The 27,555-nt window shown below is 30.1% G+C and overlaps 1 protein-coding gene across 2 annotated transcripts in view; it reads right to left on the bottom strand.

Moving 5' to 3' along the window:
- Nucleotides 1-27,555, bottom strand: part of LOC107450568 (apolipophorins) — a 79,938-nt gene that overhangs the window by 3,882 nt on the left and 48,501 nt on the right. For both annotated transcript variants that reach the window (XM_087156188.1, XM_087156187.1), the window contains exons 21-32: nucleotides 25,978-26,143; nucleotides 23,883-24,043; nucleotides 21,260-21,437; nucleotides 19,633-19,820; nucleotides 17,803-18,026; nucleotides 14,786-15,045; nucleotides 10,182-10,459; nucleotides 7,920-8,241; nucleotides 5,794-6,002; nucleotides 5,167-5,568; nucleotides 2,092-2,236; nucleotides 987-1,429 (exon numbers count right to left, since the gene is read on the bottom strand). In XM_087156188.1, coding sequence (XP_087012314.1) covers nucleotides 987-1,429; nucleotides 2,092-2,236; nucleotides 5,167-5,568; nucleotides 5,794-6,002; nucleotides 7,920-8,241; nucleotides 10,182-10,459; nucleotides 14,786-15,045; nucleotides 17,803-18,026; nucleotides 19,633-19,820; nucleotides 21,260-21,437; nucleotides 23,883-24,043; nucleotides 25,978-26,143 — 2,976 coding nt within the window. The remainder of the gene's footprint in view (nucleotides 1-986; nucleotides 1,430-2,091; nucleotides 2,237-5,166; nucleotides 5,569-5,793; nucleotides 6,003-7,919; nucleotides 8,242-10,181; nucleotides 10,460-14,785; nucleotides 15,046-17,802; nucleotides 18,027-19,632; nucleotides 19,821-21,259; nucleotides 21,438-23,882; nucleotides 24,044-25,977; nucleotides 26,144-27,555) is intronic.

Below are 27,555 nucleotides of genomic sequence, written 5' to 3'. Positions count from 1 at the left end.
ATAAAAATAAATTATAAGCAGAACGAAAATATTCTTATAATTATTCCCCATGCACCAAAGAAATGAGTGCACTTAGTATTTCTTTCAGCGAATTTTACAAAAATCCCGACCAAGAATATAATAAATGTAGCTCATAGAAAGAAACTTATTGCAGCGACGTAAAAAATCCAGGATACGTTCAATAAATCTTTTGCAGCAGAAACAAAAATAGATTTTTTACACAGTGTTTTCTTTCAAAAAATAAATTTTTAGTTTTAAACCGTATTCTCAAATTGTTTTTACACAACAAATATATTTTTGTCACTGTTTAAATAGTGCAGTTGAGTGCGGTTATAAAAATAAATTATAAGCAGAACGAAAATATGGATTGGAATTTACCACTGCATTTATTCTTTATTTGTAGGATGGTACCTGATGTTTAATACCGAAGATCAAACCTTTGTCCTGCTGGTTACAAATGGTATGTTTTTGAAAACTGAAGAATGTTGGATTTTTGCAAGGTAATGAATATTATGCTTTTAGTAGGTAAAGAATATTTCCGAGATGTTAATTAAACATTTTATTTTGTGTGGGACCTTTCAACTATTCTTATAACTCACATTGTTTGACCCATTGCTAGACATATTCGCATTGTTCTAGAATTTCATAAACATTTAGAATCGACAAAATTTACATTTTGTAAGCATTAATTTCTATCAAAATTAGCTTACTAATTTGAAATCACATTTGCATGAAGAACAAGAAAGAATAATACGAAAGATTTCGATGTATCACTTCTGATAGATAAGTAACAGCTATTTTCATTGTTTCAAATGCTCTTGAAGATTCCTCTTTGTTACTTCGCTTGGGAAATTTCGACTATTTTTATAACCCATGCTTTATTACCCGTTTCTAGGCCCATTAACATTGCTGAAGAATCGTATAAACATTTAGAATCTAATAGATTTACATTTTGCAAGCATTAATTTTTATAAAAATAAACTTACTGATTTGAAATCATATTTGCATGAAGAACAAGAGAATAATACGAAATTCTTTGATGTATCACTTCTTGATAGATAGGTAACTGCTAATTTCATTGCTTCAAATGCTCGTGAAGATTCCACTTTGTTACTCTGTAAGCTGATCCTGCCAACAATTGAATTAATATCTCTGGAATTGAAGAAAGTCTTTCCACCGACAGTAAAAATTTCAGGTGATCCAACATCTCCACCATATCCAATTACACCAAACATGTTATCCTTAAATCCTTCGGTTTGAAGCTCTCGGTCAATAGATCGAGCAATGTTGCTCAATTCCCCAATGACGGCTTTGTTGCATTCATGGTCTTCTATTATAAAAACTACGTCAGAAGATTTCTTGGACAGATTTTCGTATTTTTTCTTGTCACTGTGTTCTAAAGTAGAACCATCTGGTCCAGTGCAAACGACTAAAAAAATAAGGCAGCAAATTAGTTAACTTATTTTCACTTCTAAATTTGCAGTTGCACACTGGCCTGAAAGTGAGACGAAAAAAAAAAAAAACTAAAGGTAAAACCAGATCATTCAACTACCACGGATTCTCCGTAGTTTGAGAAAAAAAAAATTCTTAGTTGTAGTAAGGATAATGTAATCTATTTTTATTTTTGTAAATTAGAAATAAAATAAAAAATTCCACCACTAAACACAAGTAATTTAAATAGTTAAATATAAAATAATATAGACTATAGACAAATACTTAATTTCTAATAATTATTTTGAAATATCTGTTTGTTTCAGAAAATTCTGCTTAGTACATTAATACTGAAAAAAAAATTATTAAAAATTACCGAGAATCCATAGTAGTATTTGGTGATCTCTAGGTAATATCAAATACAATTTAATATTTCTTCCAATTTAATATAAACTTATAGTAACATTTCTTGTGTGTAAGCTTAAGAGGAAATTTTTAAGGTTCTAAACCATGGCCATCCACTCCTCCAATTTTCCATAAGAGTTTTAACAGTAATTTCACTACCATATAACAGCTATAACGAGTTCGCTTTAAGGACAATGCTATCTGCTATTGTGAATCAACATAGACTTTTAGAACATGGCATATCTTTTTACTTACGGCATTTGTTTGGAAGGCTTAATTCTACATAATTTCTTTCACATTCTGCAACATAAGCAGCTGAAACTCGGCATAAAGCTTTAGTTGAGTCACTAGCTGAAGCTAGATGACGAAGGCAAAGTTGCATGTAATCTGCAGGAGAAACCTAAGAAAAGAAATTTTCCAAACATATTAGTTTAGAAACTTATCTAATTTATTACTCTTATTAAACCATTATCTACACTTTCTGATGCAATGTAGCTTGATTTGCTACACTAATCCAACAAATGTTACAAATCGTTAGAAATATAAAACTAATTAATTTTAGACGTTTGAAAATCACCATACTCGAGGTTGCACAGACGTCTTGTCAATTTAATATTTAGATGCCTCCCGTTGTTGCTGCAAATGGTAGTTATTTTGAACATATTGCTTTATAGCTTATCGCCATCTGTTGACAAACTTCATAAATTATTTTTAAACTTGGCGAGAAGAAATTAATGATTTCCACGGCAGAACGCAACAAACTATATATTTCCATCTCCCATGTTTTTAAAATGATTTTTAAAATTTTTGGTCATTTTTTGATTTTTAGTATTTGATGGCAGCTCATTTGTATTTTTAAACCTACTGAATCGCTTTCTCGCTTGCTTTATCTTATTTAAGTGATAAAAATTATTAATTATAGCCACGGCTCATTCCTGCTTAATTAAGATCTTTATGATTATTTTAGTTAAAGATTTGAGCTCATTCATTTCATAATTTACTTTAATATATGATAACAATATTTTTTTTATAAAAACACAGAACCAATAATTTTTACCATTTTTTTTTTCAATTTGTGATGAAATAAATTTTTAAGTCAAATTACAAATCAATTTATTTTATTAATTTCTTCAATCTATGATAATGTAGGCTTTTAATCTTTTTCAGAGCAGTGTAGCCAGTCTGGCAAAGCTAATTTAACAGATGTTAAGAACCACTAGAATGCAAAACTAGTTGATTTTAGACGTTTGACTATCACCATACTTTAAACAACAACGAGAGCTAATTTATGTCGTTTCAATTAAAACGTACTGTCTAAAGTCGCACTTGTTAATGTCCTGCCTGATTAAAATTTGCTATGGAAATTATCTGTTCTGGAAAGTCTTAAAGTGAAATGTTCTTCATTAAATTTTTGTTTAATATTTCTTTTCCCTTTTTTGAAAAAAATAATTAAGTCATTTGTGTTATGGGTTTTTCCTAAACAAGAGTGTGAAAAGTTTGATACAATATATTTGCATTGTCAGTTTTGAGAAAAATAAAAAAGAATATAAATGCTTGAAAGTATTTAAAACATCTGTCCTCTGGTTCTACTTACGCCACAGAGTTAACTTGACAAATTTTCGATCGCTGATTTTAGCAACACTGTATTGATTTTGACTTTTAATTTTTGTGCCATAGGTTCATTGTTTAACTGAAGTTCTGTATTACATTTTATAATATTGTGTTTGCTTTAAATAACGATATTTAAAAAGGTAAAATAACGATTACATACTTTTTCCGTGTAATTTTCAATCGCTGATCTTAGCTGTTTGCTAAGATCAGCATTTTGCTGATCTTATCTAGCTGCGAACTTGTTTAGCACTGCTTTCAGTGTGATTGCTATTTTTATTACCATAAGTTCAACGTTTAAATAAAGTTTTGGATTACATAACATAAGTTGTGAGTATTTTAAACCAAGTTTATACATCTTTATTTATATTTATGAAAATTTCATCATAAATTTCTATTTTTAATAACCAATAGATTCATTTGTGCCTGGTAATTGAATCCTTAAAACTGTAACTAACATAAGAATATTTAAAATGGCATGATATAAAAAGTAGGCAGTTTATCTTGATGAACCAAAATATTATCTATATTTGCTGCTTTCTGCAAAATAGTGAAATCAAACACGTATTGTAAATAATGTGGATCACTGTTTAAAAGTTTGAAGTTGTATAGTAAATCTCGTTACAATTTCAAGATTTGAAATACGTAAATAAACAGCTAAATTTATCGAAAATATGCATAGAATAGTAATACTTATGCAAGTCTAGAAAATATATGTAAGTAAATAAATAACTAATTAAAAATTAAAACGAAAATCGCAATGGTAATTCAGACATTTCATTTCTGTAAAAGAAATAAACACTTATGCAATAAAAGTATGTACTATGAAATACCAAGAGGAAAAATAAATTATTACTTCTCCTGCAGTGTCTTACTACCACTGAATTATACAGTTAGTTTATAAATACGGCTGACTTTGAGTAGTAGTTTAAAATAAGGTAGAACAAAGGAGTACACAAGAGCAAATTATGTAATTTTTTCGTTTTAAATTTCATATATAATTACTTATAATATTTAAAAAGTTGAAGAAGAGTTATTAGTATGCATCTTTGTCAAAGTACAGGAAAAAATATCTGAAATTATAAGAATTGGAGAGTGATCTGTTGTTTGAATCTTATAAATTGGAAATTGGTTTAGAAATGGTTAGAAATTGGAAATTGGTTTAGAAATGGTTAGAAATTGGATCGTTAGAAATCGGTCAAAAATTGGCTTTAAGTAGACGCGATCAATAATCAGAGAATCAATTAATAACGATTGAGAAAGGATGAGCATAATGAGTTACTATTACATATTTAAGAAATTGAGAAAGGAAATTGTTATCTTAATCAGGTTTAATCACTATTTAGAAATGCTGAGCTGTTAACATCAAAATCGTATGATTACATGATTAAACTTAGAGCAGTTTTTAAATAACCATAGCTCAACTCCTGTTTTCCCGGTGTTTACAGTTCTGCTATCCATTTTATTGATTTTTCAGATTTCAATAATTTTTTTTTTATTGTTTCCCTCAAATATTAGCTTGAGACCCTTAGTTTGTACTTTTTTTTATGTAACTTTTTTAATCAGGATTTTAAAATAAATTCATTTGGGTAGTCATTTCGGAACACCCTGTATATATGCAGAATAATCGGACTACTTCCATAAATTTGTTTGCTCATTTTATGTAGAGCAAAAATTTAATATAATTATGAGTAATAAAGTAAGCAAGATCTTGTTTCTTACTTCAGAGTAACATGCTGATAAAGGTGATGCGTCATCAACAAAATGTTGCCGGCATAATTTATAGTAGTCACTTCGTTCATTGATACGGGGTTCAGAGACTAAATTGTTACTTTTGCAACCTTTCTTTAACTCCCAACTTTTTGCGTGGACTGTTGCAGAATTGGCAATCTGTCCTTTTGGTCTTTTGAAGTCATCTTTAGGTTCATAGTTGTACGTTCCTAAAAGACCAGCAGTTTTGCCGAAGTACCATCCAGTTATAGAAAATGTACAAAGCTCATGAACTAAGTTACATTTAACTTCAACTCCATGACGATCATTAATAGTTATAGCATTGCCAGATCGAGAAACAACGAAGTCTTTCGATATGTATGGTAACTCGACAGCTTTGTCTCCAACTAAGACCTGCGAAAGAAACCAAAACGAAAATATAAGTGGATTTTCAGAAGAATAAAACATTCCCTCTATGTTTACCCAATTTTTTATTTTTGAATTTTAAGTTTTAAATTATTTAGATGAAACTGAATTTTTTAGGAAAGTTATCGTTCATTGTATATCATCCTCTTAAGACAATATACATTATTTCTGGATTTACAAAGAAATAAATGACTATAATGTCTAAAAACTTACTGATTTATCAGCTGGATTTAATTCAACGCTGGCATCATTTATCCATGCTAAAATGGAGGGACTTTTTTCTCCTTCTTTTGGTGTCAGTGCAAAGGTGAAATTTCCATCTTCAAAATCTCTGGTCAAAAGATAAGTGCATTCTCCAGCGAAATCGAAGAATTCCTTGTCAAAGGTTACATAATGTTGGTTCCCAAGTATCATTGCTTGAGCTGTAAAACATATTTTTTAATTAATGCATTTAATTAGTGTTTTGTACTTTCAGAGAAAAGAAAGCTCGATTTTATTTTTCTGAAGTTCATCAGCATTTATTTCCGTAGTCCATTGTACAGTTCATCAACTAAAACTCGCATTAGAGATTTAAAGGTCATTAAGCACTTTCTTATATTTTGAAAACAATGTTATACTAATGCTAATTTTAATTAGTCTAAATGTCAATTTAAAAAGAAATGAAAGCCCCAAAAATAACAGCAATTATCTAAGTAAATCAAATGCTATGTTTTCACCTCCATAAATCTTTTTTATGTAATATTACCAATTTATTCGATATTATCTATAAAAGGGGTATTAAAATTATCATTTTTATCAATAACATAGTCACCGCTAACAAGACTGCCGATATTCTGCATTTTATTTTCCACTTGGGCAACACATTTTTAGTTTTCAAAAATATAGAAATAATTAGTAGTCTTAGACATATCGCCACCAAATTTTCTTCAATACCATATAAGTTGTAATGTAACTAAGTAGTTAATTCAAATAACTCCAAGAAGAATTTAGTTATAAATCACATGGTTACGCCGATGAGTTGAAACTATTTTGGAGATTATTTTCTCCCATCTTCTAGAATAAACCATGCTAAAATTGGGGGCCAAAGTTTATAGACACGATCCATGGATTAGTGGGTAAAGTAGACGAATACCGTCGTGGTGGAGGTCATTATCCCTATCTTTTAGATTAAACTACGTTAAAATTGGGGACCGATATTATATATATATATATATATATATATATATATATATATATATATATATATATATATATATATATATATATATATATATATATATATATATATATATATATATATATATATATATATATATATGTATGTATAATTGGTTCTATTAAAATTGGGGTCCGATATTCATTGGCATGACCCCTTTACACAAAAGTGTTCTTGAGGCTGGCAGGTGTGAAAAAGGTAGAAACTGAGGTTATATTTTGCACCAAAAACAATCTTATCAATAAACCTCAACCTCAATTACGCCTAATAAAATCAATCTGGTATACAGCTAAGCAATTCCTTTTGCTGAAATCGGGTGAAATTATTCACACCTCAAACATATTTATTTACTTGAAGTGTAAAAAAATAACATGTACATCTCAAAAACAACCTCTAAGCTGGTTGCACCTAAGCTAATAGATTACTATCAACCTCAAAAGAACCTCAAGTGCGAACAAATCAACTTCATACACCTTGATTATAAACCTCTGGAGGGTGATTCTTTGAGGTTGTTCTTGAAGACAACTTTAACTAAACCTCAAAAACACTTTACGTTTTTGTAAAGGCCCATAGATTACGATCCACAAATGTGATTTCTGCTGATACATTGCAGCTAAATTTAAGATTTAGTTTTGTAAAAATTGTTGGAAATCAGCCTTATAAATTTTTATATAAGTCCACTATGTTGAATCCTACATTTATTATAGAGCAAAGCGGCTGGGATAGCCTGGTTGGCAGAGCATATGGCTCATGTTCAATTAGTCGTGAGTTAGATACCTGCCGGCCGGAGATTCCCCGTGAAGTAAAAGGTGACAGGTCATAGTTAAACTTGTCGGGTCACAAAATCCTTCAATTTCCCATAACAAATTATTACCTCTGGGGATACTGAATTGGTAATTGGTTGTTCTCTGGTTTAGGGCCAAATTACGATCTGTGGAGGAATGAATGGATGTAGGAATGAATCCACCGGGTGTGACTTATGGGTGAGGCAGAAGTCAAATTCTTGGCCATAGATGGCGCCACTGGTAAACAAGAACAATCGCACCCTCTCTGTCTTAACGGCCGACAATAACAGCAATATTATAGAGCATAGGTAGTAGACATTTTAAAATCATAAACATACCTTTGTATGGCGGGAAAAAGTTAAGATCAGTTACTCTTTTAACTTTCACCAGAACAGTTTTCCAACTTGGTTGAATATCTGCTAACCTTTTCACTATATTTATGGTTGTTGAAACAGTATAATCAATGATTTTTCTTGGTAGTGGGTGGGATGTTGCAAGGTATACTTCAAACTCAGCTATGCCTTTTTCGGTGTTCAGAGCAAGAACTTTGAATGACTTTTTAAGAGATGGTGGATTTACGTTTAGTAAACATTCTTCCAATTTTTCTATGGCTAGCTTATAGAGTTTTTTGTAGTCAATTTTCAGAAGTGTTTCTCTGATCTGTAATAAATGCATGTTTGTTTATTTTTTATTAATTTATTTCCTAAAATAAAATTTTGCTTAAATGGATGTAATTGTTTTAGCAAGAACTGATAAAATCTAAAATCAAAACTAAAAACCAATGTATAAATTTTTTTTCTTTTGAAAAAGTGTTTATTATTTTAAAACAAGTTAAAACTATTTTCAAAAATTTTACAAGCAAGGAAAAATAAAATAAATAAATTTCATTTTAGACATTGAACTTCGATTAGGAAATCAAAAGCTTTTATTTACAGTTTTCATTTTAATTAAAAATTATTTTTCAACATAAATAATTTAATTAAAAAAGAAAAAAATAAAGAAAGAAAAATTTTGGAATTTTAAATAAATGATTCATTATCATTCATTCATTCATTATCATTCATTCATTCATTATCATTCATTCATTCATTATCATTCATTCATTCATTATCATTCATTCATTATCATTCATTCATTATCATTCATTCATTATCATTCATTCATTATCATTCATTCATTATCATTCATTCATTATCATTCATTCATTATCAATGATTCATTATCATGAGTCTTGTCTATAAATTTACAGTCGTAATTTTTTCAATGTCATTGAAATAATTCCGTAATAATAATTTCAGGAATGAGAACACTTGAATACGTTAAGTATGTTTTCAACACGTTAAATCCAATTTTGGATTATATAAAAACTTGATTTTTAAAATTTTGACCAAAGCATGGTATACTGATGGCACAGAACATTAATTCATTTTCATAAATATTTCAAAAGATACTTATTTTGTTTAAGAAAAACTAGTTTTATGAACAGCTGGCGTTTTAAAGCTGATATCTTCAAGCTCATTTAAATGTACTTTAACATATTTTATCACTGTGCACTACAGATTTCGAAGCAAAGCGAATTTCAAATTTGAAATCGCTCCCCCTCCGAATGAGGTAAGTTAAAGTATTAGTATAAACCTGGCGTATAAATCTCAGCGTAAATTAAAAAACCCTAACTCCGACTTTTTTCAAATATACCTTTTTTTGGCATCCAAAAGGCTGATTCTAATTAAATGATTAATAAATTAAAATTAATATGAGCCCTTACTTCAGTTTGAAGCAATTTTTGATAAAACAGGCAGTATACAAGTACTTATACCTATAATATACATACAAACACTAAAATTTTTGATGCAGATGGAGAATTTTGTTTTGCTACCTCTGCTTTTTTAAAGATATAGTTTTAATATTAGGGGGCAGTGTATGCCTCCATTGCCTTTCTATGTGCTTTCACAAAATCCTAAGACTTTCACATCATTTACCGAATGCCGGTATATTTAAATACTCAATTATTTACTGCAGTATAGAAGAGGCAAATTTTTGTGGATTGATTGATCGTGAAAAAGCTAATTTACGTCATGCGGATTCTCTGATTCTCTAACAGTCTTGAAAACAATGAAATAAACCCATCTATCCAACAAAACAAGGGGTATAATTTGTGCTATGTAGACTAAAGTAAAGAAAAAACGTGAAAAAAGCTCAAATGAAAGAGCCTGAATAGACAGTTCTACAAACAAGAACCTTCCTCTGTGTCTAAAAGTCAAATAAAGGTATTTGAACATGGAAATATTTCCTAATTCAAACTTGTTCCTTTATCCCTATTGGTTAAACCGCTTTACGCGTGTTCATCTCTTTACTTCTTTACCTTCATTTGACATTTAGACACCGAGGATGGAACTATGGAACTATAGCAGCGTGTCAATTGGTGTACTTTTATTTGTGCTTTTTCTCGCTGTTTTGTGTTTTAAACTCGTCAATCTTCAATTTTTTAGTTTAAATTTAATTTATGTTTAATTTGGAAAGCAACTTTAAAACTATAAAATAGCAATATATTAAAATATCACATACCATGCAACTGACAGAATAATTAAAAATTATCTTACGTTCAAGTAAGTTTCTTTTGCAAGTTTTGCTGCTTGGATAACGTATGGATTAGAGACGATCTTTCCTCTAACAGCTCTATAATAAGATGGGAAATCTCGTAAAAATCTTTGTGCAATGGGTTCCAGCTTCTCGTAGCTGAGTTTAACAACTTTTACAACAATTTCACCACAACGATACTTTGTGAGAGGCTCAAGGAATTCCTTTAATAAAGTAACAGCTTTGCCCATGAAATTTCTGAGTTCTGGATGTTCTTGACTTAAAAAGTGTTGAATTCGATCTGAAAAGATAAATAAATACTGAATTACTAAGTTTTGTGAAGACGATGATGAAAAGAATATGATTTTCAACACAGTAAAAGATTGTAAAAGCATTATATATAGAAAAATTCAAATTAATTTTTGTATTCCAATAGCGTATTCCATTTCAACAAATGAGAGTTCATAATTTGTTTTCAGTGACTTTTTAATTAATAAAAAGGTAAAAAAAATTGGCGAAAACCAGAGAAAAATGTATAGGGTGTGCCATATAAACCTCGTCAAAATATAAAATTATTGATTTTATTTCAGCTCCTCTTGCGTAATTACTGTCCGCCTTATGCAATAAAAAACGCGGTTTTTTAAGGTATTCTTCTCAGACTACTTAAACCTTTCCAATCAAACAATTTTTGACTAAAATTAAGACAAGCAGCACATTAGCCAACGATGCCAACTCCTCCGGCTTTTGCAAAAGTTTCATAAATTGGCGGTAATTTAAATCGGAAAACTTGTAGAAAAAGGACAATTACGCCTGCTCTTTAACCCCTTGGGGACGGGTGATTCAGAAAAGCATTCGTACAAAATCAGAATCAAGTTGTAATTAAAAAAAAACGGTAACTTAAATGTAGTCGTTGCTAATTTGACAGACTTACTTTGTTTTTACTTTAATTATTGTTAGTTTAATCGTATATATAATCAATGTTAAGTCAAAGTATAACTAAATAGTTTTATTTCGAACAAAGTATTGGTGAATTAAATGAATCAAACAATTATAACTCCACTCACACATAAACTGCTAAGGAAATACTTTGATTACCAGTTTTATATTTTTACCCTGAATGATACGGTTTTATGCTGTCACGTATATGTGACAGTCGGCGCGAAAGAGTTAAGAGCTACAGAACGAGATAACTGCAACACAGTTGAATTTCATATGATACTTTGAATTTTTAATATGTAGTGGTGGAAAAATTAATTAAAACGAAAAATACTCAACTAAAAATAACTTAAATTCGGTTACCACTAGGAACTATTTTCTTTTACGAAGCGGAGCAAATTCACCTCTCTGCATTAGCAAATGTATACCTGTAATGCATGTATACCGGTCGTTTAAAAATGTATACCGGTCGTTTAAAAATGTATACCGGTCGTTTAAAAAGAATTTACAAAGCGATAGCAAGGCAACCATTAGGTTTGAAAGAATTTTCTAAAAACAAAACAAAGACATCTATACGCATAATAACAGCAATGCCAGCTTACTCCAGAAAGCGGATAAATTTCGAGAGGAAGTCTTTTAATGTTTGGTTCTTATTTTAGAAAATTCTATTTATAGGGTTTGTACTCACCACTACTTTTAAATAATTCTAAGTTTTATGCGATACGCCATTTTGTTACAATAAGCCGTGTTAAGTCTTTTAAATATTTCGCAATATTAACCAATAATCTGCAAATTAATGTTTGTATTTCTTCACCGTTTTTTAAAATATTTTGTTGCATCAGGAGCAGATGGTATCTCTACAATAAGCCAACAAATAGATCTCATCTATACATTATTTTTAAAAATCATTGACTCGTCGTGGTAGTTAAAATTTTTTTTAAACATTACATTTCAAGATACGCCAAAACGCTAATGCTACTAAGAAAAGAATTTTTCAGAGGCCGTAACAGTTGGCAACATGGGTGAAAGCCCTTATATAGCAAGACGGAAAAGAGAAAAACCTTGTACAGAAAACATTTCATTCCAGCATTTTTTTTCGAAAAAAATGAAATATCTATAACTATCAAGATTTCTTTTATAATTCTGGCATATATATAAAACTGCTTCTTTTCCAAGATAAAGTCATCAATTATGCCTTTCATTTTTCAAAAATCAATTACTGTACATATCAAATCATGTTTTATCTTTATTTTTAATTTAAGTCTACAATCAATATTTCTAGTGTTAAGTCAATTTGTCATATTAAATTTCATTGTTTTATTATTTCACAAGCAAACGGCTTAATTTTTTTTATGGTTACCACAATGTATTCGAATGAACTTCAATGTATGTCACAATTAAATATGTGCTAGTTAAAATATAGAAATTTAATTAGTGAAATATGTATCAATTTATGTTATTATTTATTTATGTCAACTTATGTATATATATGTCAAATTATGTTTATATTTATATATATCAACTTAGATTCGATGAATCAGATATTCAAATGTTATATTTACTCAAGCAAAGTGCTTGTTTTTCTATTAGCTACCACATCGACTGCTAAATTCAAAATGTTATTACTATAAATTTTCTGTAAATTTCTAGATGTATGGGATAGGGGCCGCTAAGTGGCCCAGGTGCCCAATTTTTGTAAATAAAGTAAGTAAGTCCAAGATAAAGTAGATATTGTTGAAAAATTAAAAAAAAGAACAAGTAAACTCCTCCCCAAAACTAGCTATAACTGAAATGGTTTTACTACCAGCCTTTCCTCTTTTCCGTCTCGCTTTCACCCCTGGTTGGCAACTATGCAACAGCGACCACGAACTCTAAATTTTAGGTAGGAAAAATATTTTTGATCTCTATGTTGTTTAAAAAATAGTAGTGATTAAAAAATGGTGTAAGATAAAAGTTTTACCAGTGGTCCTTACATAGCCTACTGAAAAAAATTTAAACGGTACTTATAACTATCAAAATACTCCACTTTCACTTTAATTTAAAGATTTATTTCAGGAACTTAATATCAATACTTATTGTAAACATAACGTGATACATCTCATTTCATCCATAAAATAAACGAAAAAATGTCACATTTCTCTTGCCACCGTTTTAGTTCTAATAGGGGGCTTTAACTCCTGTCATAAATTTTTTTAGTTCGTAGCATTTTAGGAATGCAAGTTGCCAAACTACAATTATTGAACCGGAAAGGTTTAAAGAGTGAACCAGTACCCCTCACAACGAACGGTTTTTTGAGGTTTACAGATGCAAAAAGATAAACTTAAGGTAAAAAATGAGGCTTTGCACCAAAAATAACCACATTAATAAATCTCAATTTCAACCTTATTTACACCTCACAAAATCAACCATATATACAGGGTGTCTCAGTTAAGCGTTTCAGAACTTCTAAGAGGGGTAGGGGGCATCCTGACGACTCGAAATCATATAGCAATGTGGGGTCGGAAATGCTTTCCTGAAGCGGTGACGTACACAGAAGCGCCATAAAGAAAAGAGACCGTAAGTGAAAAATCGTTATAATAATACATTGAAAAATTATATGGTGCATGGGCTAAAGTAAATGTTCGAAGTTTCTGCCACCTGCTACAATGTACACCTCACGTCTCCGGCGCATGGACATTCGAACATTCTGCAATACTCCAGGCATATCTCGCAGGCAGCTACTGCGATTCTTGCAACCAGCTTTATCAACTGGGGTGTCATAAACCAGTGTTTTCAAATGACTCCAGAAATCAAGACATAATAGGTCGGGTGACCGAGGAGGCCATATAATTTTTTCAATGTATTATTATAGCGATTTTTCACTTACGGTCTCTTTTCTTTATGGTGCTTCTGTGTACGTCACCGCTTCAGGAAAGCATTTCCGACCCCACATTGCTATATGATTTCGAGTCGTCAGGATGCCCCCTACCCCTCTTAGAAGTTCTGAAACGCTTAACTGAGACACCCTGTATAACTCAACGATACTTTTAGTTTAGATCTAGTGAAACTATTCACACCTCTAATCTACTTTTTTGCTTGAAGTGCAGAAAAATAACCCGTATACCTCAAAAATAATCTCCCTAAGCTTGTTGCTCTAAAGTAGATTTCCATCAACCTCAAAACAACCCCAGGAGTGAATAAAATAATTTCATACACCTGAAAGCTTTCCTAAAAAATTTTTTACTGTGCAAATTGACTTATTTTCTCAGTGGCCTAATCAAACAAACTTTATTTAGCGATGTTAAGGTGATGGATTAACACTAAATTCTACTTTAAATTTATTAATTAACACGTTCACTCCGGGAAAAGGGAAAATACTGGTAGAAGAGCTATTTTAATATTAGATAATATTCGGGAGGAGTTAATCTATTCTCCGCAATAACAATTCACTGTAAGGAAAATTATCACGGCGAAGAAGAAATTCAATATAAAAATTGCATCCGTTAAAAACAATTGGTAGTTATGGATTTTTATTATTCCCGGAAAAAAACTAAAAAATGAAATTTATTGTTACCAGTTTTCACTCCGGTGTACTACCAAGATGAGACAATCTAGCGTGACCCACCGGTGGGTCACCCCGGCGTGAGCGTGTTAAAAATGTAAATTTTAAAAAGGGATAAATTAAAATAAAACTAGATAAAGATAATTTTACCTGGCAATCTTAGGAGGTAGTCCCTCAGCTGTTTCACCAGTCCCTTAAAACCATCGTCATGGTAAGCTTTTACAAAAGCTTTACATTCAATATTGTCATCACAGGCCTTTTTCACAAGCTCAACAAACTTGTGAACAGTTTTTAGAGTAGTTTCGAGGTAGTTTTTATAGTACGAACCAACTACATTCCAGATTTCTTGGGCGATTGCTTTTGAAATTGCCAATACCTTCTTTCCACAGTGCCTGACCTCTTCAAATGACCTAAAATATTCACATTAACTACAATTGCAAACCTCTATATTTCTTCTTTACCAAGACAGAAAACTATAAAAGGTTTCGAAATCCTATCAGCCGTTAGACATTGCCTTTAACGTTCTTGCTTAATTGATGCAAATTTGGTGAAGTGATACTTTTAACTATAAGCATGGTGTTTTAAATTAGATTGACGAATCTTGAAAATTTATAAGTGAAAAATTAAAGTAAAAGGAAAGGGCAAAAGAACAATTTTTGCAGAAGCATTCGATTGACAGGGCATCCAAATTTGTAGCAAAAATTTATGTTTTTAGTTCTGAAAATCGTAGGTCCATTTTTTGAAATCTTTCAAAGAATAAATATTACCTTACAGTATTTTCACTACGCTCATCTTCTGGCACAAAGTTTTTATGCTTCGAAATGCAAGGGGAAAATGGTAGCACCATCTATTGGAAAATTTTTGAACTAAAGCCAGAAAATCTTTGTGCGAAAAACTCATGCTCGGTCACATGAATTAGCTGCAAGAATTGTTTTCCTTTTTAACTTCACCTTTTTTAAAGTTATAAATTTTGAAATACCGTCAATTTCATTTTGGACAAACTGCATAAGCGAAATAAAGAAGAAAAACTTTCAAGACTAGGTTAGTCAGAACTGTAAACCTTAATGCTTAGCTTTCCATAAACTTTAAAAAGATAGTGAGAGAGTAATGTAATAATTATCTTTTAAACTGTACCACCAAAAGCATGATTATTCGATCTCTTATGCATATCTTTGGAGAATGTTTTATGTTCCAGTGAAACGTAGATATAATTTTAAATCCCATTTAGTAAACCAATACTAAAATATTGAAGTATAAATCTTTTTTTACCATTAAATGAATCCAGTTAAAATCACGGGGTAATTAAATTTTGTGGAAAAGTTGGCACGTATATTATACTCACTGAAACCTTGGAGGTTTCCAAGTAAAAAATATAATAAATTATACAGTAAAAAAAGGATACTCTAATTTCACAAAACTTTTTTCGCTTTTGACGAAGGTGACTATTCATATACAAACATTTTTCGCATTCACCTTCAATAGTAAACTGAAACAAAAACATTTTAAAGAGTTGCTAATTTTAATCTCTTATAATAAATTTAGATTTCTATTAATCAGCCAATTTTGCAATTTTAGTTGCCAGCGGCAATCCTGTACTTTAAAAAAATAGTTATGATCAGTAAATTAATTTATTTTTGTAAGGATCTTTACCATCTTTCATATACTTACAAATCCGAACAATAGGTTGACATTTTTATGAAGACAGATTCCGACTCTTTATAATAAAACAGAGATGCCAACTTGCTCCAGACAGCAAATATATTTTTTAAAGTGGTAGTTTATCAATTGTGATTCTTGGTTTAATAAATTCAATTCAGTAGATTTTTATCCACCACTATTTCTAAGTAATTCACAGGCTTATATAATTCACCACTATATCGCACTTAAGTCATGCTATACCTCTAAAAAAGCAAGCAAAAATAGACAAATATTTGCAAAATTTACTTTGTAGTTTACCGTTTTTTTAATTATTTCGGCGTGTCCGGAGCAGTTGGCATCTCTGATGAAATGCATACCTGCCAACTTTTAATCCTTTCAAGGCTGATTTTCCCCAGTGGTAGTAAAATGGAATTTAAATTATAATTTTAGGCAGAACCATGCGCTATATTTTGTACAAGCTCATGCGGAGTACCAAAGCAGTGTTACATATTAATATATAAGCTTTATTTTTTAAAAATAGTGGTGGATCAGAAAGATTATAAATTAAGTTTATGAATGCAAGGAATATATAAAAATCATACCATTACTACCACTTTAAATACAGAAATAAAATTTTGCGCCATGTGCGTAAAAGTTTGCAGGTATGGAAGTGATACAAAAAGTGGCTGAATGAAAAAAGTGGTATAATATATGATGTTTAACTAAGTGGCTATTTGCAACAGTTAGCCACGATTTTATTTCAAATAGTGCCTGCTCCTTATAGTTCGAAATATAATCCTGGAAAACTAAATAATTAATAAATTACGGTGAAGGAGAATCTCTAATTTTTTCTCCATTTACTTTTTATTTTTAGCCCTTTTCACCCAGACTCTTTATAATGAAGTGATACAAAAAGTGGCTGAATGAAAAAAGTGGTATAATATATAATTATTTAACTAAGTGGCTATTTGTAACAGTTAGCCACCATTTCATTTCAAAAATTGCCTGTTCCTTATAGTTCGAGATATAATCACGAAAAGCTAAATAATTAATAAATTATGGTGAACGAGAGTCTTTTAATTTTCCAAGACCTAAATTATTGTCCTACCACAATATATGTTTTTGAAAAACTGTCCTATAAATCTGACGCTGGGCGATAATAGGTTAAACTAGTATAAATATTTTGAAAACTGTTTTTCGATATTATGTAAGTAAGTTTCACTACGCACATAGACAATATAAAAAACATACCCTCCAACTGCTACGGAATTTCCGTAGTTTCAGAAATCTTCTTTTCAGACGGTAGCAAAATTAATGTCTTAATATTTAAAAAAAATTAATTTCAGCGTAACTTGTCCACTATTACTTATAAAAGTGCAGGCCATATGGCTAGATTCTTAAGTTCTGATAAAAGTTTGATGAGAGATCCATTTGCTTTAAAAATTTCTACTTTGGTTCGCTACCACTGGAAAGAATTATTTTCAAAATCCTCATAAGTTGGAGGGTATGTAAAAAATAGTACAACTTACGGCAAAGTGTGATAGTAAAATGTAAGTTTTTGTCTTAAAGTCTGAATGTCTCTAATCATTCCAGATATAAATTTTGTAGCTTCTGGGACAAAGAATCTTAATGATGGCTGCACAATTTTGCTGGTAAAAGAAGATTTTATCTTTTTGTATCTTGCTGTGTCTGATATGGGAAGAGTTCCAACACCTGCTGCAGTTAATTCATCTCCAAGAGCAGAAAGACGGAACTAAAAGGAAATATAACTATTATTGATAATGCTTCTTTTTAGCAGTTACAAATTTGTTTTGCGTTATTACTTATTTAATCGTAATTACACTGAAGAGCCAAAAAATGAACCTCGTGTCGGGCCCCGCGAGCACGCAGAAGTGCTGCAACACGACGTGGCATGGATTCGATCAATGTGTGAAGTAGTGCTGGAGATAATTGACACCATGAATCCTGCAGGATCTGGGAGTGTATCCAAAAGCACTCTTCTGAATTTCGACACTTCCGCTGGCCAACAAAATCCCCAGACATTAGCATTATTGAACATATTTGGGATGCCTTGCAACGTGATGTTCAGAAGATATCCCCACCCCCTCTTACTCCCACTGGTTCATGGACAGCCCTGCAGGATTCATGGTGTCAATTATCTCTAGCACTACTTCACACATTGATCGAATCCATGCCATGTCGTGTTGCGGCACTTCTGCGTACTCGCGGGGGCCCTACATGATATTAGGCAGGTATACCAGTTTTTTTGGCTCTTCAGTGTAGTTATCTTAATGAAATTTCTTGTTTAGAATATATTGTAAAAGGACATTTTTAATTTTGAAACTTATCTTTGTAAACAATTGTTTCATCTGCATTACATTTTGCCATTCTTTACATAATTGCTGCGAAACTTAACCAATGAGTTCGATGAGTGCATAGAAATTAAGCTCTCACTTATTAGCGTGGACTCTTATTTTGCGTGTAGTATTACAAATACAGCACAATATTTGACTTTTTTTGATTCTTCGTTTCTTTCATATACTTTCAACGGTACTGTTGATGAGATGTATTATTACAAGACATTTTTAAATTTTCAACTTATCTTTATAAGTAACATATAATATTACATCTGCATTACATTTTACCATTTTTTTTCATTATTGCTGCAGAACTTATACAATGAGCTTGGAAATTAAGCTCTCACTTATTAACACAGACTTTTATTTTGCAACTTATCTTTGTAAATAATATAATATTTCGACTACATTACCTTTAACAATTCTTTTTACAATTGCTGTGGAACTTAATTAGTGAGCTTGATGATTGCATAGAAATTAAGTTCTCACTTATTGTCGTAGAATTTTACTTTGTATGTAGTATTACAAATACAGCAAGGAATTTAAAATTTTAGACTCTTCGTTTTTTTCATTAACTTTCAACTTTATTAGTGAAAATGTTCTGTAATTATCGCCCTAAACATGCATTTTAAAAGTCCTTGTAGTAATGAAGCAAAATTGCTATTCTCATTAAATATAGCAAAATGTAGGTGAGGAATATAAACATTTTCACACTCTAAAAAAGTCACTGTTGGGGATAATGAGATTTAGATATTAATGATAATAAAAACTTGACCTAAAATTAAAGGTGAAATAAAATTCGAAATATTAGTCTTCCTTTCGCGTCCCTAAACGAAACAGTAAAGAAAATGTTTCCTAATTGAAATATTAAACATCTCCTTTGTTATCAAGAAACTGTCAGCGAGACAATTACAGTATATCTTTAAAAACGTGAAGTGTTTTGTGTATTGAAATTATAATAACTTCATGTAGTTTATTGAGTAAAGAAGAGATAAATTTTACCAAAGTTTGTCCCAAAAATTCAGGATTGAAGTTGTTTATTATTCCAATGGTCCACCAATTTTTACGTATTATTTCAAGTGAATATTGGAAGGTCCACTGATTTTCGTCATCTAAGCCTTCAACTAAAACTGATAGAATTTTTCTGCCATCTTCATTGTGACACAATTCATAGGATCTTTTATTTTCTCCTTTAAAAAGATAAAGAAAGCGAGATTAATTCATATATTTCATATTCAACAACTATTTCATATATGATATGATATATGGTATGATATATGGATTTTAATAATAAGCAGCAAAAAGTGAGTCAAACTTTACTTTTTGTGACTTATTGAGATACAGAATTTAGTTCATGATCTATTTAGGGGTTATTTAGGAGAGTACTTGTTTAGAAAAAACACGCCTCTTTTAAAGTAATACAAAATGTTCTTTCATTAAAAAGAGCGGTAGGGTATTTACCCTATTACCCTATACCCCTATATGGTATTTACCCTATCAAAAAGACACATTATATCTGGCGCAAAAGAGAATATGCATTCATATTCAAACTTGCAACAAAAGTACCCGACCAAACTAAGCAGTATTTATATATTTAAGGGTAAATGTCCAACCACTTCTTTTTATTATATAGGCAGCTTTTGCAAACTTAAATGAGGCGCATTTATTTCGTGCACAGAATTTGCGTAATTTTCCGGTGGACCTAATATATATATATATATATATATATATATATATATATATATATATATAAGTGTACAGAAAGATAGGGGGATCATTTTTGTGTTTTTACAAGCCCGGCGATAGCAAAACAACTTTACATTACCTTTTTTCATGGCTCCCACGGCTCTTAAAATTAAATTTATAAATTTATTTTAATAACTACTTTGCTTGTAGTAATTATTAAAATGCATCGAATTTTGAAATCTGAAGTAAAGAATATTTAACTTTTTAAGTTAAATATTCTTTAGCTGGAAGCTAAAAAAAAAGAAATTTGCATTCTTTATTAAAATAGAAACACCACTTTTTAATTTTTTTATGAGCTGCACAAACCCTGCCTTTCAGCGGTCTTTCAAAAAAAAATGTTAAAAGTGATATCAAATCTTCGCATTTGTTACTGGCGCAAATATCAGTTATTGATAATGAGTATATAGAGCATATAGATTCTGTCGTCGAGGTTGTATCGTAAATAAAAATTTTGTGATAACATCAAAAACAAAATTACAGTAATTTTTTAAAATTTTCCTTTTGTTCATAAAGATTCCATAATAAAGAAATATTTTAGTGAATATTCATTTGAATGTGTTAAGATCAGTTCATATAGCTAAGTATGATTATCTAAATTATTTATTTAAAAAAAATTCGCCTCTTCTTTACTCTTTTTCTTTATAAAATAACTCTTTTATTAATTGTCCCTACAATTTATTTATTTTTATTTACTAGCTTCCTTCAGTCAGGAAATGGTTCTTTGCATCTATTATCCCTCTTAATGACATAGCTTTCTCTCTAAATCTTAAAAAAACTCAAATAAAATTTTATTTTCCTACGCTAACTTGCTGAAAAGCTATTATTATTTCTCGATGTGAATAATTTGTATTTATTTTGATTATTTATATCCTAACAAACATACCATCATCATTTAAAACATAAAGTTTGTTACATCCAGTTGCATAATCATTGATAATTTTATATTTGCTGATTTCTCCATTCAAATTTGAAGTTACGTCAGTGACTTGACTTTCATCCAGTAGTGTTTGAGAGGCAACTATATCAGCGTCTAGTCTGTAGAAAAACTTTGGTCTTTGGTACTGAAAAATAAAATTAAGATAATTCGTTTAAAATATGAATTCAATAAAATTGAGATAAAATGATATACTTAATATAAAGTATGAATATTAACGTACTGCTGTATCTTATGAATACTGAAATAAAAGTCATTTATACATTTTGTTACAGATTTGCAAGCCTTTGTATAGTTTCGTAAATGTAGCTAAATATCTTTATTTATGTGGCTAAATATCTCAGAAGGACCCTAAATAATCAATTTAATAAGAGAAATTTGAAGAAAATAGCGTAATTCTAACGAAATTCAGAGGGGAAATAACGCCTAAAGTATTTTGAGTTAGCATGGATTAAACAGGTTAAAATTAAGCGGGAGCAACAAAATTTTCTAAATGTGAGAAGAAATTTACATATTTTTAGATAGTTTATACTTTTAAAATTATTATGCTGTGCTGAAATATTGAATTTAGTTTTGTAAAATTGTAGCAGTTGCAGCATAATATGCCTCTAGAGACGCAGGACTCGCTGCGATATATATATATGCTAGTAAATTTATATATATATATATATATATATATATATATATATATATATATATATATATATATATATATATATATATATATATATATATATATATATATATATATATATATATATATATATATATAGATAGATAGATAGAAAAAAATTTACATATAAATATTAAAGATTACCGCAGAATTTCGGCTGCTCCTTAAAAAAAAAGAAAAAAAATGAGGTGTCACATAAGGAAAGACGGGCAAGAAAAATGGCAAGATCAGTTCTTGAAAGTATAAAAATAATGGAAATAATTAAATAAAGGTCTAGATAAAATAATAAAGAAGAAATATCTTGTGCACTTGGTGTGAATGCGCTATAGTTAGTTTTAAAATTTTATGCATTTATATTGATTATTGATCACAAAATTTTAAGCGCAATTAACTCGAAACGAAGTTTCAAAAATGTAAACTATGGTAATTTAATTATTTCGTTTTATAAATTTATTTCGGGTAAACAAAGACATTCGAGTTAAGCGTAATATATTAATATTGTAAATAGTTATATTTTCATTTGAAATTATCCATGGCAAAAAATTTTTTACTCTAAAGTGATTGACATGCTAGAAATTATAAACATAGCTTAAGTTATTGCAAGCGGGTCACATTAAAAATACGTTTTTGAAATTTCGGCGATCCATACAAAAGTTTAAAAAATGGTAGTAAAACTATTTCATTTCCAGCCTGTTTTTCAAAGAAATTATCCATTCGTAAAAACCGCAAATATAAAGGATTCAATATCTATACAATCAGTACTACAATCATTCGCCATAAATTTGTTTTTTGAATCGAAGTTGGAGTCACAAGTTTGCTTTAACTTTTATGAAATCTTGCCTACTGCCTTTTTAAAATTTTAGTGTGTAGTAATGTATTTTTTGGAAATGTTTTCCGCATGAAATATGTTAAAAGCAAATTTCCTACCACTTTTTTTTCTAAAAGGTGCTTTCTCACAACTACCAAGCACTGTACAAGTACAATGCTAATTAAAGGTCTAATATAAAAATTACAAACATGTCCGTTAGAAATGATGAAAAATTTCTTAGATTATTTTGAAATACAGTTCAGCTTTTTGAAATAGAAGAAAAACCGTTGTTGTTGCTTCTAATGCCACTTGCGAATATCAGCAAGCCTGTTAGGTGAAACCAAGAGAATTTAAGGAAGAGGATGCGTTTTTTTGTTTTTCGGTGGCGCCATCTATGGTCAAAAATACGACTTTAATCACACACCCGTCATAGCCCGTTTATCGGTCGGACCCATTCATCCACAGATCGTAATTCTGACCTGAATCTTAGAACGATCAATCAGTACCGCCAGAGGAATAATTTGTTATGGGAACATGGAGGACTCAGAGACTCGATAGATTTAACCCTTTCGCGCCGACTGTTACAAATACGTGCCAGCATAAAGCCGTATCAACCACGGTAAAAAGATAAAACTGGTAATCAAAGTAATTCTTTAGCAGTTTATTTGTGGCCGGAGTTATAATTGTTTGATTTATTTAATTCACCATTACTTTGTTCAAAATAAAACTATTTAGTTATGCTTTGAACTAACATTGATTATATAAATGATTAAACTAATAGTAATTAAAGTAAAAGCAAAGTAAGTCTGTCAAATTAGCAATGACTACATTTAAGTTACCGTTTTTTATTTAATTGCATCCTGATTCTGATTTTGTATAAATGCTTTTCTGAATTACCCGTCCCCAAGGGGTTAACAACGTGAAACCAGTCACAATTTACTACACGGCGAGTCTTAACCTGTAGGGATCGGACTTGCTCTTTCTTGGACATGGGCCTAGCTCCCTACCAACCAGGCTATCCAGGCCTAGAAGGAAAGCTAAAACTTGTTACATGGTTTCTTTCAGAGAAATAGTTAAGTAATTGAACTTACTGCAAATGAGATTTTTCTTTCCTTAAACAACCAGTTAAATACAATAAATGCTTCTTGATCAACATTTGAGTCGTCTTTCCAATTCCATATTAAACCAAAATATTCTTCATTTTCATTTACAGTTCCATTCAATTTTACCACAAAATCTAAATGTTGCTCATCTACATGAAAGAAATTTAAAATTAGAAATAGAACTTTCAACCAAAAGATCTTTATACGAAAGAATGAAATCCTATTAAAATATTGATCATAATATTTTAAGTTTCGACTTGAATTTTAAAAAATTCATTATCAATATTCATTCATTCATCAATATTCTTCATTTTCATTTACAGTTCCATTCAATTTTACCACAAAATCTAAATGTTGCTCCTCTACATGAAAGAAATTTAAAATTAAAAATAGAACTTTCAACCAAAAGATCTTTATACGATAGAATGAAATCCTATTAAAATATTGATCATAATATTTTAAGTTTCGACTTGAATTTTAAAAAATTCATTATCAATATTCATTCATTCATCAATATTCTTCATTTTCATTTACAGTTCCATTCAATTTTACCACAAAATCTAAATGTATGAAAGCAACTTAAAATTAGAAATAGAACTTTCCACTAAAAGATCTTTATATGAAAGAATGAAATCCAATTAAAAAAATTGATCATATTATTTTAAGTTTCGACTTGAATTTTAAAAAATTGCACCAAAAGAAAGCATGTTATGTTTTTTTTTAATTATAAGTAATTTTTGGTAGTCAAACTTGCGTTTTAAAACTAAAACTTAAAATCTAGTGGTATTTTGAAAATTTTTTAATGATTCATTAGGTAATTTTTCCCCAAAACGTTTGAATACAAAATATTTCATCTACTTTCAATGCAATGCAATTGACAGCTGGTCAAGGGAATAAATAATTTAGTCAAACAATTTTATTTATCAGCGATGTTTGAGAGGGGTAAAATAAAGCTGTTCTTATTTATAAATTTTCCACTACTATTTATTTTCCCAAGATGATAAACAGTTGTATTTGTTTGAAATAACTTTTTAAAAAATCCTGCTTGTCATAGATATTTTACTCTAAGCTAAAATAATATGGTTTCCCTTACATACCATCGCCAAGGTAGGAGTAAAATACTTATGCCTCTTTTCCTTATGCTTATTTGCTTTACGTAATAACTATTAAGTTTCACTTTCTCTGCGTATCGCCACCATGGGTTGTGCTTGTGGCAATTCTTTTGTCAAATTATCTTAACCTATCACTCCATACTTTTTAAAAGTAAAAAGTAACTCTGGGGGGAAAATTTTTTGTTGCATTTATACAAGTACTTGACCTTATCTTATTCGGGTTTAGGGATTACGAATCTGAATTCAGTTTTATTCTAAAAGCTACAGATTCTTTTTCAAAACGGTATTTTCGGTCTAGTTTATTTCCTTGTTGTTGTCTGCATGTACATGTTTATAAGGATTATATAGGTTTATAATCATAGCTATATACTCATCTGCTCTTTTGAAAGCAAAACTTAAGAAAACATATGACCTTAAACTATCGCATCGTAAGTTGAAATGCATTATCGCCTTTTTCCTACCACGTCCTACGTAGCATAAAAGTGGAGACATCCTGGTGGAAAATCCAATTTAAACTGTAGCTCTGCAGCTAAGCAAAAGGGAGCATCGAAGGGTTAACAATTGGATAGCTAAGTTTCTATCTGGTATTTGTTATTACTTTTTTAGCTTAAATTTCCTTCAGGGTTGCCAAATGTTTCACTTTCTGCACAAAAGTTTGAGCAAATTGGTAGCAAATTAAATAGTAAAACTTGTAGAATAAGGATAATTAGCCTACTCTTTATAACAGGCATCACGAGATGACTGCAATAAAGCTGCATTTCATTTGATGGTTTGAATTGTTGATATGTAGTGGTTGAAAAGTTACTTAAAATGAAAAGTACTAAGATATAAATAATTTAAACTGCGTTACTACTAGAAAATATATTTTTACAAAGTGGAGCAAGTTGGCATCTCGGATTTCCTGCACAAGGTTTACCATTGGTACCAACTAAGCATTTCAAAGGAAAGCTATTCATGTTTTTGTTACTCACCTTGATGGTAAATATTTAGAATAGCAGTTGGAACAGGACCCTTTTCAACAGCCAGTTTTCCGATGAGCTTGTCTTCAGGGTCATTTGAATAATCCAAAGACATTTCTCCTGTAAATATTTTGTTTTGTGATAGCTCTAAGTCTCCAACTAATTTTATTTCGATTGGCTGAAATAGAATTGAATATTTAAAATAGACTTATTAAAACAAAACATTGCATTATAATATCAACAATGAAGAAATAAATTTGAATATATTTTAAGGAAAATGGCACTGATAATTGTAAGAAATGCTTTTATTTAAATAACTATTCATCGTTTTAAACTAACCATTGTTTGATTATTAAGCTTTGTATTTCTGTTTATTAATTTATATGAAGTGGTGGTCAAAAGCATTTTAAATGTAAGTAATTTATAAATACAGTATTACGCAATAAAGCAGACGTTTTGCTGTCACTAAAATTGGTAAGAAAAATTCAAACATTTGGCCATTATGATATTTCTATTAATGAAAGATGTTTATACAATGATGTTTTAAAGTTTCCGGTGTATCCCTCCGCTTATGTAATACCTTCGATGAGATTTTTCAACAGACATGATGTTCTGAAGGGTTTTATTACTGTGATTTGTGTTTAAATTTATCCGTAATTTTAACATTCATAAGAGTTTTTTGTGTCGACTGGCCTGTGTAGGGGGCAGGGAACTGTCCTTGCATCAGAAAGGTTCTGGGTTTGAATCCCGGGTAAAGGCATGGATGTTCTTTCCTTCTCAGTACTATCTGTCCTCACTGTGGGAGCGACGTTAGCCCACCTAATATGGCGCCCCTGAAAGAGAGGCCAACAAAATCGCCCTGTATATGCTTGAATTGAAGGATGTTAACACAGGTGGGCAATGGAAAAAAAAGCAAGTCTAAAAGAAAGTGTGTTCGTTTCTCCGTTCGAAAGTGAAAGAGTTATTTCTCCTTCGTCTGCTTCCTTTTCAAATAGAAATATTTTTTCAAAAATAAAAATTTTACAAAATATATCTTTTCATGTAATAGTTGAAAATTTTTTTTAAAATTGAAAACATTAAAAATTGATATAAATGAAGAAGAAGTGCAACAGAAAATTATGATTTTTTAAGACAGCTTATGATAAAACCTTAAGCTTATGACAGCATATGATAAAATATTAAAAAAGGTATAACTCAGTAATTAAAAGTAGAATTATAACATAAAGTTATAATTTTTTAAGACAGCTTGTGATAAAACATTAAGCTTATGACAGCATATGATAATATATTAAACAAAGTTATAATTCAGGAATTAAAAATAGAATTATAACATGAAGTTATAATTTTTTAAGACAGCTTATGATAAAACATTAAGCTTATGACAGCATATGATAAAATATTAAAAAAAGGTATAACTCAGGAAAAAAATAGAATTAGAACATGAAGTTATAATTTTTTAAGACAGCTTATGATAAAACATTAAGCTTATGACAGCATATGATAAAATATTAAAAAAAGGTATAACTCAGGAAAAAAATAGAATTAGAACATGAAGTTATAATTTTTTAAGACAGCTTATGATAAAACATT

Source organism: Parasteatoda tepidariorum, chromosome 12 (genome assembly GCF_982258835.1).
Source record: "Parasteatoda tepidariorum strain Cologne lab strain chromosome 12, Ptep-v5.0, whole genome shotgun sequence".
In the NCBI taxonomy this organism is placed as follows: Eukaryota; Metazoa; Arthropoda; class Arachnida; order Araneae; family Theridiidae; genus Parasteatoda; species Parasteatoda tepidariorum.
The sequence above is the reverse complement of the archived record's forward strand: the minus strand, read 5'-3'. Positions and strand labels throughout refer to the sequence as shown.